This window comes from Nothobranchius furzeri, chromosome 12, assembly GCF_043380555.1.
Source record: "Nothobranchius furzeri strain GRZ-AD chromosome 12, NfurGRZ-RIMD1, whole genome shotgun sequence".
NCBI lineage: Eukaryota > Metazoa > Chordata > Actinopteri > Cyprinodontiformes > Nothobranchiidae > Nothobranchius > Nothobranchius furzeri.
In genome coordinates, this window is record NC_091752.1 from 13602500 (window position 1) to 13617674 (window position 15175).

Consider the following 15175-nt stretch of genomic DNA (forward strand, 5'->3'; position numbering starts at 1 on the left):
GACCCATCTGATTGGCCGCATCTAAGAAGGGCTACATTTGATTGGTCAAATAATACTTCCGCGTTAAAAACAGAGCTGGTTTACAAAAAGGTGATGAATGACATGGATGGAAATGTTTGAACCAAACATTTATCACCGTTTTTGACGTGTTTTGCGATGGGCCTATCGCACGTCCTGTTATCGCGATGACGATAATTATTCGATATATTGTGCAGCCCTAGTTCAGACTTATTTTTTGATACAAGTCACATGAACAGGCTGAATAAAAAGATATTTCCCTTTGTTGCATTTAACTATTTCTTCTTTAAAGAAGTGCTGATTCAGAAGAGAAAAACTGCATTTGGGAAGATGATGACTTGCTACGTTTTTTCTCCAGCAGTAAAAAAGCTCTAAAGCTTCTCTGAGTTCCTCTCCCTCTCAGCCTCTCTCACTCAGCTACTAATGAAGCCCGGTAGGCAGGGCCAGATTAACACTTTGTTGTGCCCTGGGCAACAATATTCAAGGGCCCCATCATCACGACCCAAGGATCACCATAATATGGTCACATACAGAATATGTTACTGTAATATGCAGTAAATATACTCAATACTTGAATGCCTGATGTCACGTAACCCGCTCAGGGCAACCTTTGACCCACCTCGTGTGGACTGACCAATGAGGAGAGGGTCTTAACTTGAGGCCCTCTCTTCATTGGTCAGTCTGCATGAGACTGACTCTCAGCCGCTCTCAACTGATGTTCAAAGTCATAGGCAGCGAAGCGTCTCTGTGCAGCGCAAAAGCCCGGGTGGACAGTTTGTTTAATATAGGGTGACCATATTTCCATTTCCAAACAAGAGGACAGGGGATCTGTGCCTATGACGTCACGCTTTAATTGACACATTTGTCAATTAAATGCTGAAAAAAATAAACAATACATTAATGAGGCAAGAACTTTTTAAACTTGAACATACCCACACCCACAAGTCTATTTTTACCTGGTTAAAACCATCTAGCTTATGTGCACTTTTAAAAACACTGCCCAGCAAACATTCGGACGTTTAATGACAGTTGAACGGTCACAACTGTAAAATAATATCACAGGAATTAGGAAAGAATATTATGACATCAACTCTATGTTCCTTGGCTGGACTCGAACCTGGATCCTCCAGAGTGAGAGTCACCCGCTCTCCCAGCTGAGCTATGACAGCAACTGCTGAATCTCAGATTTTTTTATATAAGATAGGTAGAGAGTAAAGTGCGGGGTAAACTAACCAATCAGAGAACAGGGAAGATCTGCCACAGGCCACGCCTCCAGAGTGCCAAAACTCCTCACAGCCGAGCGAGCGGAATTAGAAACCGAGCGTGCAGAGAGGCTGCCGCGCGCGCACGTTTTCCTCTGCCGTGTACTCGTTGGCAACTCGCGCACGCAGGTTTGTCACTTGTGCACATCCTTGTGCGCTCACAGACACAGTTTGCTCCCTCTCAGTGCACAAATGACCTCTCGCCATGTATATTTTCGCTCGCGAGTCCTGTTCACGCGCGCACTGCCATGTTTATTTTCGCTCGCGAGTCCCGTTCACACGCGCGCTGTGGACCCAATGCGCGTGCACAGGTCGTGGCACGCTTTAAACGCCATACTTCAGTGAGGTGAAATCACTGCAGCACAGGTGATGAGCTCCGCAGTAGCAGAGCGCTTCAAGCACAGATAAGACAGAAAGTAGAGAACATGTGCGGACATGAACGATCGTGTGTTAATTATAGTTTTTTGGTTGCGCCACTTTGAGAATGGACCGTGCGCTGGAAGCAGCAGCCTGGAGCGCTGGAAGCAGCAGCCTGGATCGCTGCGCAACAACGGATCAGCGCTGTGCTGCTGTCTGTGCTCTCTGCTCAAAAGAGTCCATAAATGATGTAATATAGGTAGAAAACTTTTTTTCCGGCTCCCCTGGATGTGTAGGATATCCAGCTCCCCCATAATTTGATCCCTGCTCCTGGATGAAAAGCTGGACATTTTCATCAGTACAAGAACCCCCAGTCTGGACATGCCGGACAGAGAGTGAAAAGTGGACACGGTCCATCTCCTTTACTTTTTGTATTGTTTTCTCTTTGTAACATGCTGTTAACTTGCTTTGCACATCTTCTAATTGAAATCCGTCTTCATCATATATATATTATTTTTTCATAAGCTTGCGTTTGGTGCCCCTCCCTGGCGTAGTGCCCTACACGCTATGCGTGGTGTGCGTGTGCGGAGCGCCGGCGCTGCTCTGAATATGGGCTGAAGTGCGATGTGCCGTTTCATGCAAAAAGAGTGTTCTGCTTATTTGTCGAACCAAAGGGGATAAGGATCTTTGTTTCCCAGACTTCTACTTGGTCGACAAGAAGATAAGTGTCAGTGACAACGCTAAATATTTGGGTCACATCATCACAGATCAGCTCAGTGACGATGACGACATTTGCCAGCAATGTTGCGCTTTGTATACCCAAGCCAATATTTTGGTTAGGAAGTTCCACGTGTGTTCTGATAAGATAAAAATCCACCTTTGTAGAACCTACTGCACACCACTGTGTACTGCACCTTTGTGGTGTAAGTATAGGAAAGCCAGCTGGCACAAGCTTGAAGTAGCGTACAATGTTTAGGACTCTTCCAGGGAAGCCTCGGTCCTGTAGTGCAAGTCTTTTATTTTGTAATGCTCATGTCAGGACCTTCTAAGCCATAATGAGGAATGTGATGTACAGGTTTATCCTGCGATTGATAACTCTTGCACCTCCTCCACTATGGTGTCCTAGACCTCCTCCTCTACCTCCTCCACTATGGTGTCCTAGACCTCCTCCTCTACCTCCTCCACCCTGGTGTCCTACACCTCCTCTAACTATTTTACCTCCTACACTATGGTGTCCTAGACCTCCTCCTCCACCACTTCCTTTGCATCTCTTTGGATCCATTGTTTCAAACGTGAATGTGCGTGTATCTCTCATCAAAGTTCCTGATTGGTGTGTGGTGAATTGTGCCTCCCAGTGTTTCCAGATGGTTAACTGTTTGCTAGTTGAGCTTAACTTCAGTTAACAGGATTGACTGCTAACATGTATAACCCCTGAAACATGCAGGAGTTTGTGTTTAGAGTTTTGCAGTAACAGTTCACCAAACCTGACTTGTGTGTTGAAGTGGGGGATGGTGTGTGTGGTTCAGGGAAAAAGGCGATTTTTTGAAAAATGGCGTCATGGTTTTGGAATTAGAGTTCAAAAGGTTTATAGTGTTTAGGCAATCGAGAAAAGCTGTAATACTGAGACACAGTTTCAAACTGTCAGTGTTCATTTAGGTATTTTCTTTTAATTACTGTTTTAAAACAATTATAAATGTAGAGTTTAATTGATCCAAAGTGTGAAATGTGATTTTTTCATGTTTCTTTACAGTTTCAGGTAGGGTAGCTAACATTCCCTTTATACACGTTTCATTTCAGAAGAAATAAACATTTATTTTAGTCGGCTAAAATAAAATTAAAATTTAAAACATTGGATGACTAAATTTTGAGTAAAGTTAAAAAGAATTTTGGTCAAGAGACTAAAACTAAATCAAAATGACAAAATGAACCTGGGAGCACAGTTTTTTTTAAAGCCCAGGCTGGCATGGATCCAAGGGGCAGGTTGTGCATTGAGAGGTACCAACAGCCTTAGTTAGGTCAAACAGCAGAACAACCTACACTCAGAGAGGGGGTTAGGATTGGGAGCAGCAGCTTGGGTGACCAGAGAAGGAGTAATCTGGCATCTTAAGTTCATTCCGTGTTTCAATTCCTTGTTTCTGATTCTTATTCATACACAGAGTAGTAAATGTTGTTTTGCTATATTTAGCTGCTAGTTTCGGTTCCTCCCTGTCCCCTTCATCAGACTGTCACAGGTGTTGCTGATTCCATTGCTGTTTACATAGAACAGTGCCAAGGGCCATGCTACCTAAATGCTAAGTGACCCGCTCTTTTAAAACACCGTTCAGAGTCAGAGGACTCCAAAGTGCTTTACACTAAAGTGAACCATCCACATATTCACACCCTGGTGGTGATGAGCTACGATGTAGCCACAGCTGCCCTGGGGCACGCTGACAGAGGCGAGGCTGCCAAGCACAGGCTCCACCAGTCCCTCCAACAACCACCAGCAGGCAAGGTGGGTTAAGTGTCTTGCCCAAGGACACAACAGCAGCCTTCTCTACTGGTGTCGGTACTGAACCTGCAACCCTCTGATCAGAATCAGAATCAGAATCAGAAGAATTTTATTGCCAGCGCTCCTTTCAGAGCGTAGGAACTTGACTCCATGGTACAACCTGACCAAGGTTACACACACACACATATAGACAAGACAGATACAGGCAGACCACGGGAGCAGCCATAACGGTGCTCCTTTGTAGATGAGTAAGGGAATACATGAGGGAAGTTCAGGGATGGAGAAAAAAGGCATTAACAGGGTTACACCAGCAGGGTGTAGCGCTCCAATGCAAAAAAAACCACCTGACATGTAAGCAACAAACGTCACAGTCCACAACATGAGACCCGGTAGGTGGGGGGAGGGGCTGGGATCCTGGTTTGCTCAGCGGGGGCGGCCTGTGTGGCGCTCAACCAGCTGTCTCCGCAGGTGGGAGGGAGGTCATGAGGAAGCATAGAGAGCAGTGAGTCCTTCAGCTTGATGACCTCGGTGGAGACCACAATCTGAAGGCGGGGGGGTGGGTGGATAGAGATTCACAGCATTTGTCAGCATTCCTTCCAGCGTGGGGGTTTTGCACGCAACTCCAAGGCTGCTTGTGGCGTCAGATTCGATAACAGAAACTTTGTTTGGGTTAGACAGAGATAATTTTTCCTCTCTGCCTTAAGTCTGTATTGATCATTCAAGTCCTCCAGTGAAGCCAATTCAGTGATTAAACATCTCCACACCGTCCGGTGACCCTTTCCGAGATGTTATCAATCCTGCGCGCTAACACCGGTAACGCAGCTAAGACATTGTCCAGCTTGCGATTCACCTCGAGCAACGTCCCAGTCTGTGAGTTATCCACACGGACGGTGCCGTCCATGGATGCGGGTCGCCCTCCAATCGCTCCCGTCATCCCAATTTTGCGGAAAGCCAGATATCCTCCCACTCCAATCAGAAGAAATCCAACGATCATCAGGCCAAATATTCACATATCTTCGACGTCCTCAATGGATAGCTGAGAGAGACAGATGACATTCCACTTTTTCCAGGAATCGAACATATATCCCGCTGCATGTGTCCCCTGAGGACAAGCGTGAGCCCCCTCCTCCGTCCTCATTGTAGAAAAAATCTTATCAATCGCGTTGAATGACCAATTAATTAAGTCCATGTTGAAAAATGCTGAAAAAGATGATTGCAGAGGAAATGCAGAGAAGCGCTCTGTAGGCAGACGGGACAAAAAGAGCCTTGGGAAAACACAGATAAGGGAGGAAAAGGCAGAAGCGTCTGCTCCCTGTGAGCGCCGGAAAGAGTACCCACTCTTCCTCCTGAGCTGCTGCTGTCCCAAAGTGGTATTGATGTTAGAGAGAGAGTGAGTGAGTGAGTGAGTGAGTGAGTGAGTGAGTGAGTGAGTGAGTGAGTGAGTGAGTGTGTGTGTGTGTGTGTGTGTGTGTGTGTGTGTGTGTGTGTGTGTGTGTGTGTGTGTGTGTGTGTGTGTGTGTGTGTGTGTGTGTGTGTGTGTGTGTGTGTGTGTACATAGACACTTTTTGTACAGAGCTTTTGGACGACGTTATTTGGCTCTAGAGTTGTGAGAACAGTACACCCCACACACACAAGACATTGGACCAAGGCGCTGCTCATCTCGAGCTCGTTCCATCATCAGTGACTCTTCACACCCTCATCACATTCTGTTCTCGCTGCTAGCCTCTGGGAAAACGTTCCACAGCAGTCCATGTAGGACCAATAGATTCCTAAACAGCTGTTCCGTAATCCATCAGACTGCTGAATTTCACACGATCAGTTCACTTCAGTTCAGTTTATTTCTAAAGCACCAAATCAGGACCAGAGTCGTCTCAAGGACCTTCACACAGTAAACAACACAGGTCAGGTCATTAAGCCAATCAGTAACAAGCTTCCCATTTAAGGAACCCAGCAGGTTGCATCGAGTCACTGAGTAGAAACTGCATTTATTGGGAGGTGTTTCATGTTTGCAGCTGCAGAGATGCTTTGACTTGGGTTGTGCCAGAAAGTCATGGTCTACCAAAAACTGATGCCGGTCTAAAAATCATTCAGCTGGATTCTGCAACCATGCAAGTAAAACAAACCCCAGTGTTAATTCATGTTAGCAAAAACTAACACAACATGATGTCATGTCATAGAGAGTTTACATGTATGTGTAGGCTATTGCAGAACTTACATGAGTATGGCTGTAGCATGCAGGTGACCAGTTTTTCCCAGAAAACCAACAGATTTGTTGCTATGGCTAATATTTAAATATTATTGTTTTTTTTGTTCAACTCCAAACACAAAACGGGGAAAACTTGACGAGCTGCTGCTAGAGTCCTTGACAGGAAACGTTTTATAGCAGACTTTATGGCACAAAACCAGGGAGGGGATAGAGAACAGCACAGCTACACTACAACAATAACATTACATTTCAAAAGATCATTTAGATTTTATTTTTCTAGACATTTTCCCACCAATCTCTGCTAGACACATGAATAAACAAACAGCCCACAAAGCACTGAGGGATTCAGCTTCTTTTACTTTGAAAAGTGACACTATAAAGGTAAAACAAGACCTTGTCATCAGTCTTCACGGACACGCCACATTTGTGCTTGGTACACACCTGAGCTTGATGAGTCCCATCACTTTGTAAGACATATTAGTTCATCTCTTGTAAAAGCATCCTCCTCTTTAACCAGACACCTGGTTTCCTCTGCTGCTCACCTGCTCCTGAGCTGTTAAGCCCAGAGTAACAGGAGACGTTAAGGGAAACCAGTGATGCAAGGAAAGTGTGGTCAGAAATGAAAAGCGACATTTTCTCTGACTTAAGCAGCCATAGAGTAAAACCCCTCCCTCTTCAGTCAGAGGCACGAGTCAGTGAGAATGGACGTAAACTGTTGGATTAAATAGAAATGGAGACGCTGAGCCGACTCACTGCTCCTGCTGCAGCAAAGATCAGGTAAAGAAGCATCGAGCTGGTTTTACCTCTAATTTACAACAACTGCACTCCTCTTATTCGGCCTTCTGGGTTTGTAACAACGTTTCCTCACCATCCAACGTTAATTATAAAGTGATTTTTGGGAAACTGAAGTGAGCTAACACTTCTTCCTTTGACTATTTGTAAAACACTGTCAAAAATGAATTAAAATACTGTTTGTTTGTTTTTTCAAGCAGGAAAAATGTTCTATTAGATTTTCTCTGATTTCTGTCCTTTCCAGGCAGCTTCAGAAGATCGTTCAAGACATCAAGAGAAACGATGGCAGCCTACTGGACAGACTCAGAAGGTTCGTACACCTGAACTCAAAAGAAGACGTTTGTTTAAATGTGGACGAATCCCTTGAGAAGTCTGCTGATCTAAAAATTCTCTTGTGTGGTTTTGCATCACAAGAACACACCAATTCCTCTTTTACAATCGCTTTAAACAGACGAGATGCACAGGAAAAAACCTTTAACAGATGGCTGATGTCTCACTTTCCTTTCCTGAGAAGAGTTTCCTTAAATGACCGAAACAACCCCAGATGCTGCTGACGCTATTTATTCTCATCCTGTTCTGCAACCCTAGCTTTTCTAATTCCTCCCTGTCTTGTGCAGCAGGGTAGGGTTAACCTCATGTTGAAACCTGTGTGTTAATCCCCTTTTACTGTGTGTGTAACAGGCTGAAGAGCAAAGCTCGTCCCGCCGTGCCTGTGAGAGACTACAGAGGTGAGCGCTGAGCATGCAGACGGTGCAAATCACATTAACATCAATGATCTCTGAGCGATGAGGGGGCACTTTCAGGGATGTGCCTGTTCTATTTGTACTAGATGGTTCTACACTGGTAGGTGATCGGCCAACTGTCCTGAAACAGGGATTAATAATGCATCGCAGCAGTTGATAATAATTTGTTAAATAGTTTATTAATGCTTAATAATGCACTGAGGAACATTAAAAAAGGGACCCTTAAAAGTAAAGTGTTCCAAACGTTTCACCTGCTGTAGCTCGAACACAATCTCCCACATCCCCTGCTCCGTGGAAACCTGACCTGCTCACCTGCTTGTGCGTAATCAGATGTCTCCGGGGCAAAGCTATTCACTTCTGGGCCAGTGTCCAACATGTTTTACTTGTTTCTCTACGACAAGTCACCTGATTCAGGGGTTAACTCACCTGTGCAGCAGCTCATGAGGCACTGCAGAAGCCTGTTAATCACCTGCTGACTGAAACCAGACAAAAAATTTGAAGGTGAGGTTCAGTTCTTTAATCAACACGTCTGCAACGATCTCTAGTAGAAATGGATGCCTTGGAAGTTGTACTCTGGCTACAAAAGCCCTGGTGCTCCTGTTTCAGGATCTAGAAGTTTGCCAGATCAGAGCTGAGCTGAGGGTGCACTCTTGTCGTGATTTGGCGCTAAATAAATAAACTTGAACTTCAGATGACAGGATTTGTCTTATTTCCTGATATTTTGACATCTTTCCTCTGATTGGCTAACAGCAACACCACTCTGCCACTGACCACGCCACACCGCTCCGTGTCACGCCGCGTCGCTAAAGGTTGGGTTCTACTTTTTCCGCAAGCTGCTTCTGAGATGCATCGGTTACCACAGTTAATGTAAGGCTAGATAGGAAGTCACACACAGTTTCACAGTAAAATCCCTGGTAATTTTCAAAATAAAAGTATTGCAGCGATGCAATTTCACAAATATGAAGCTTACGTGTGACCTTACTTGTGACCTATCGGCTTATTCATGCACAGCATCGTTCCAGAAGTGCCACGGCGTGTTTTCATGGCTTTAATCCTGGTAGTGGAGAAGAACATCATCATACAACAGGGACATCAGAGGTGATTTCTTTCTTTTTAGTTTAATGGCAGACTGCAAAAACAAACCATAATCTTTGAAGTCTCGAGGGATCGTGTGATCTCGTGAGGTAAGCGAGGAGCACAGCAGAGAAGATGATTCACTGCTGAGACTCTCGGTGGCGCTGCTTTTGCTTCCAGTGTGCAGTAGGCGTGACTCTGTTTGATCTGCAACGTTGATGTTTCATCTCCACAAGTAGCAAGCCTGGAGGAGTTCTGCTGGGTGGTGGAGTTGCTAATGCTAACGGTTAACTTCTACTAGCAAAGAGGTTCTCTGCTGTTTCCTGGACTAAACCAACAACAGCTTCTCCATCGTGAGTCCAGATGGGTGAGTCTATGAATGTTAGTGACAGCGTGACGTAGATCCGTCAGGATTTTCTATCCTAGGCTTTCACCATCTGTTTTCTATCAGAAGCTACTGCAGGAGATAGATGTAGGAGACTATTTTATGTTCAGCCAGCATGAAGCACTCAGACTGACCCGTCAGTCAGATATAATCAGGAAAATGAGATTTTTAGTAAACCACCTTTAGAAAGCAAGCTTCCCTCAGAAGCTGAATAAAAAAACAAATCATATCTTTTTAGTTTGAATCAAGATGTTTTCCTTTGAACAGGAAGAAAATATACTTTTTTAACCCAAAGTTTCGTTTACGCAAAGAAAGTCTTCAGAGGAAAAAGTTCACAATAATATCCTAACTGCAGCTTTGAGCCCTACTCAGTCTGTTGTAGTTGTGTCCTTTGGTAAGACACTTCACCCACCCTAGCTGCTGCTGGTGGTTGGAGCAGAGGCACCAGTGCTCAGCAGCTGTCAGAGTGAACAACACAAAGTCCATAAAAATAAAAACAACATACGGCATAAAAGGCAATAGAAAACTGGTTAAGAAGAGTTTATGCTATACAGAGCAAGATGAAACAAAGACCATCTTAAATGTCTACTTTAGATTTAGAGCTGTTATAGCCATAGGTACAAATTAATGTTGGTACCTATGGCATCTAATAGGAGGTAGTCTGTACTTCCTCCTTGAAGGGAGGAGGAAGAAGAAAAGGAGACCAAAAACGAGTCTCAGGTATGAAAAACTGGACAGCAGAATCAGAAGGTTTACATCCATGTGTGTGAGAATCATATGTAGTGGTCCAGTAGTTACATCTTACGTAGGAATCCATCAAAGGTGAGATTCCATAGAAAATATGGAATCGATTTGATATATCTTTGAATACCACCTTTAATCAGAAGATCTGAACTTTTTATTTCAGGGATTAGGTAACACTTCATATTAACCCAGAGGGGAGAGAGAGAGAGAGAGAGAGATTAAAGTTTAAATGGTATAGGCCTGTATAGCGCCTTCTAGAGTCCTAGAACCCCTCAAGGCGCTTTCCAACACAATCAGTCATTCACCCATTCACACACACATTCAGCTGCCCTGGGGCGCACTGACAGAGACGAGGCTGCCGAGCACTGGCGCCACCGGTCCCTCCGACCACCACCAGCAGGCAACGTGGGTTAAGTGTCTTGCCCAAGGACACAACGACAGTGAAAGACTGAGCGGGTCTCGAACCTGCAACCTTCCGATTACGGGGCGAGCACTTAACTCCTGTGCCACCGTCGCCCCAGTTTATTTCTAAACAATTTAAAATAAGGCTAACTAACTCTAAACACTCTGTGATGAATGGATCTAGATGTGAATGAGGCAAGATGGATGGTGTAGATGTGGAGTGTTGTTATCAGAACTCTCGTTTCCAGAGAAGCATTAGTTCTGTGTGGGAGCGAATGTTTTTCTTTAAACTACAGTCAGAGTTTCAAAAACACATTCAGACGCTATCTTGCCGTTCTACATACTCTTGGCGGAGACCTCCATTGTAGATCCAGAATGCCAGGTTCTCGGACACCCCTTTGGTGCCGGAGCTGGTGAAACAGCGTACGGTACGACAGACTAGTCTTGGGATTGCCTCCAGGTAAGCGACAGTTGTTTGACAGCATCAGCGGGACCCTGAAGGGTCAGTGAGTTCAGCTTTTACTCTGAAGGAGCGTTGCGTCAGGTGTAGCTTGCAACAGGTTTTATAATCCAGCTGGTCTAGGTTCTTTGTGGTTAAAAAGTTACGAGTGGCCGGCTCAAAACTCTAGAACGATGAAATGAGTTAAGGGTGACGTGGGAGTTAGTTTTATAATTCAGATGTTTTGATTCATGGTCGAATCAGAATTTAACAAAAATAAACACCGCACAGGCCACGCCACGCATCAGAAAGGAAAGCTCTGATTGGAGAGGCAAAAGGAACGTGTCATGTGATTTTAACATTACGTGCGATCAGTCTAGCGTTTAAAGTTATATTACTTATTATATACGGTCATAGGATTATAATATCAAGTAATTAATATTGTCATTTCACAGATTGATTCAACATTGACTTCACATGATCATTTGGACTGACAAAGTTATTTGATTATTATTTAATAGAGTTCTTCTGATCTTCTCTTGAGCTGTAGGGGGAGGTAAATAGCTCGTTAAAACGTTTTAGATGCAGAGGCATCAAAGGCCTTGAGCAGTATCTCACGGAGATGAGTTCTTCATGAGGAGAGAGGGGGAGAATGACCTTTAGGTGGAAAACAGTCCCTTCATGACGCTACACCCAACTTTAGGAAACTGCTGCTGTTCTTGGTGCAAGAAAAATAAATGATGAGCGAAATTAGAATTAAGTTAATGATAATAATATAAGGAGGCAATAGTTAGAGAAGCAGCTGCTTTATACAAGTCAGTGTAGGTACAGGTCAGAGCGGGTCAGATCAGGTGCAAACACAACACCGGGTCATGTGACCGGAACCAAGCAGCTGGAGTGGGCGGGTCTACGATTGTTGTTCATGATTCTGAATGCAGAGGGGAAGAAACAGTTCTTGAGGTGAGAGGTTCTGGTCCAAATGGATCAGAACCTCCTGCCAGATGGAAGCGAGTCATGAAGACTGTGTCCAGGGTGAGACGTGTCAGCTGTGATCTGACCTGCACGCCTCATGGTCCTGGAGGTGTACAGGTCCTGTATGGAGGGGAGTTAGCAGCCAATGACCTTCTCAGCAGAGCGTGTAACACGCTGCAGCTTCTTCCTGTCCCTGGTGGTAGCTCCAACGTACCACACGGTGATGGAAGAGGTGAGGATGACTCGATGACTGCGGAGTAGAACTGCCTCATCGACTCTATTGGCAGGTTGAATTTCTTCAGCTGCCTCAGGAAGTTCATCCTCTGCTGGGCCTTTTTATGATGGAGGACGGTGGGCTCCCACTGGAGGACCTGGGTGATGGTGGTACCCAGGAAGGGATGAGTCCACCATCGTGATGAGAGTGTCAGACATGGTTATGGGGGTCTTCTGAGTGTTTAGCACCAGGTTGTTGTGGCTGCACCAGGACACCAGCCGTTCCTCCTCCTTCTGTAGGCAGACTCAGCCCCATCAGAGACGAGTCTGATGACGATGGTGTCGTCTGCAAACTTGATAAGCTTTTTCATGTTTAACATAGATAATCCCACTTTAAATAGGGGCGGGGCTTACATTTCACCCTTCCAGTACCTATAATGCAGCTTTGGATCTCATTCCTGAGTAGTTTCAGTCTAGGTCACACCTTCCTGTGTCTAGTCAACACAACGACTCCCACTCAGTAGAAGACAATGACTCATCAGGGGATGGAGAGGAGTACTCAGAGTAGTGTCTGCTTGTTAAACAACAGACAGCTGATAAGCGTGACTCTCCCATATTCCAGTCAGAACTGACAAAGCTCCTCAGATGAGAAGTTAAACATCTTCAAGAACCCAAATAAGTCCAGTTGCCTTCATTTGAACCCTTTGGATTACTATGACCTGGATGACTGAGAACCTTCACCAGCATCTTGATGAGCTTGACAGACTCGTGGTTGGAGGTGCAGCTGTTGGTGTACAGGAAGCAGAGCAGAGGGGAGAGAACACAGCTCTGAGGGACACCGGTGCTGATGGTCCTCAGGCCTGAGACGTTCTTCACCAGCCTAACTTGTTGCTTCCTGTTCATCAGGAAGTCAATGATCCACCAGCAGATTGAGGTCAGGCACATTCATCTGGGACAGTTAAGACTTGGAGGTCTGGGAGGATTGTGATTAAGCACCAGGACCTGGCATGATCCATGCCTACTGGTTTAAGAAGCTCACTGCAGTCCATTAGTGCCTGGCAGCACAAATGAACCAGCTGCTTAAGGATGGCACTCAGCCAGAATAGTCAACTGAAGGGTGCTGTAATGAAGGGATCTTCAGCACAGGGATTTTCTATTGTTTGTACATCACTTTAAATAAATACTTGCACTTTGGTGAAGGCTCTTCAGCACTTTATTTAGCACTGCACTTTAAGCATGAACTTGCACTTCAAGAAGTTTTTAATTGAGTCTTTAGCATTTTTAATAATTAGGATGTAGCCTTTGTTCCAGGTCCTGCACAGGTGCTCCTCATGGAGAACTGTGGTGGTTGCCTGTGAGGACAGAGGGAAAAATGGGGAAAAAGATCTACTGATTAAGTTCAGCTTTAAGCAAAGGCAGTGTAAATTATAATTTTGGAAGTGAGTGCCAAGAGGTTGCTGAAGTGTTTCTCAACAGTTTTCTTTGTCCTCTCCAGGGTGTTTGGGCAAATGTTTCCCTCAGGGTCCAGACACTCTTTGAAGGTTCCGGGAGAGGCCATAGGAGAAAAGCGTGGGGTGTTTTGTATGTAGTTTCTTGTTTGTTGTTGTAAAATGTATAGGTGCTATGTTTTAAAAATCTTAAATAGCTAGAAAAATGTTTTGTATGGTTAAACAATAGGTGGTATAATGGATATAAGAGGCAATGGTTAAACTCCCTTGTGGGTGGGAAATGGTTTAGTCCAGGTGATAGCTGAAACTATTAAGGCTGCAGAATGTGATTAGGAGGGAGAGGGAAATGTTTGTTTGGCATGTGCTGGAATAAACTGTTGCTACCTCCACCTCATGCTGCCTCCGTCATCTTCACTATAAATCCAACCGCAACGGCCGTGTTTATGACAGATGCACAATCCTGACCCTGAAAGACCCCTCCAACGGTACAGTCTCATCCAACTATTAGCCAATTACCTGTCACTCCACAACATGGAAGCTCATGTCAGGAATCATAAGGACTAAGACAAATGCGCACAGGGATCGATACCATCGACATATAAAATATATGGACATAGCCTGCCCATTATTATGTGGGGGGCAGGTTGAAGCCAAACATGGGAGGTTCCCACCAATGATTTCTTGACCGTCTCGTCACGTCCAGACACTCCATTAATGGGAAAAGAGGTGGAGCTGAGGGCGGGGCTGTTACGTTGGAACAAATGAACCAGTGTAGCTAATAGCTAACTTTCTAACCCAAGAAGCTAAGAAGTGCCCTAGGGAGTGGGGGCATCCCACCCGTACGGCCGACTGGCTCCCGTGTGAGGCTGTAGTCATGCTGGTCTCCTATGGAGATCTAATATGGACTGGGACTATTAAATTACAAGCAGAGCCTCAGACTGCTGCAGTCATATCTAGGCGCCGTGGCCTTTTCCTTCAGCTCTTGCTCCATGGTTGGAGATCAGCAGTACACTAGCGGTTGAGCGGCTTAAAAGTGAGCATCAACAAAAAGAGCTACGGCGTTTCTGTGATCTCCCGCAGAGATCCACAAGTGACCAGCACGACTACAGCCTCACATCGGACCAGTGTTGTTTTCCTTAACAATGACGAACTGACACCCCTTTTTTTCATAACGAGATGCTGACGAGCTAAAAATAGCTCTTTGGTGACTAAAACATGACAAGACGAAGGGGGTTTTGTTGAAGAGCCGAGACTAGACGTAAACTATGCTCAAAATGCACATTTCTGTCTGTCTCACTAAAGTTATAACTGTGTCAGCACTGCTGCTCTGTCCTCTGTTCAGACCAGCCTCTGCAGCTGAGTGAAGCTGGCTCCCCACCCACACCAGAAAGCCCTGACCACTATTACCGTGGGTTTCTGATGTGGGTGGGAAGCCAACTTCACTCAGCTCAGCGCCTCCCTGCCGCGGGAATGCGCAGCACTCAGCCGCTCCTATGAGCGACGACGTTGCTACTTATAAACATATATTCCGTAATGTTAATGCATTTCTAATCCGTGTGCTTCCTGAAAAGGTTGTGCTTTTGGGCAGATAAATGAAAATGACGGTTTTTAACCGGTTTTATCTGAACAGGT

General features: G+C 45.1%; 1 protein-coding gene across 9 annotated transcripts in view; it reads left to right on the forward strand.

Moving 5' to 3' along the window:
* Positions 1–15175, forward strand: part of blnk (B cell linker) — a 105695-nt gene that overhangs the window by 28818 nt on the left and 61702 nt on the right. For 8 of the 9 annotated variants that reach the window (XR_011515662.1, XR_011515663.1, XM_070542296.1 and 5 more), the window contains 2 exons: positions 7368–7433; positions 7805–7851. Coding sequence is in view for 7 of the 9 variants with exons in the window: in XM_070542296.1 (XP_070398397.1) it covers positions 7368–7433; positions 7805–7851 (113 nt within the window). In the remaining 2 variants the exon portion in view is untranslated. Of the gene's footprint in view, positions 1–686; positions 7109–7367; positions 7434–7804; positions 7852–15175 lie in introns of those variants that run through there. The other variant, XM_070542300.1, reaches the window with a different exon arrangement.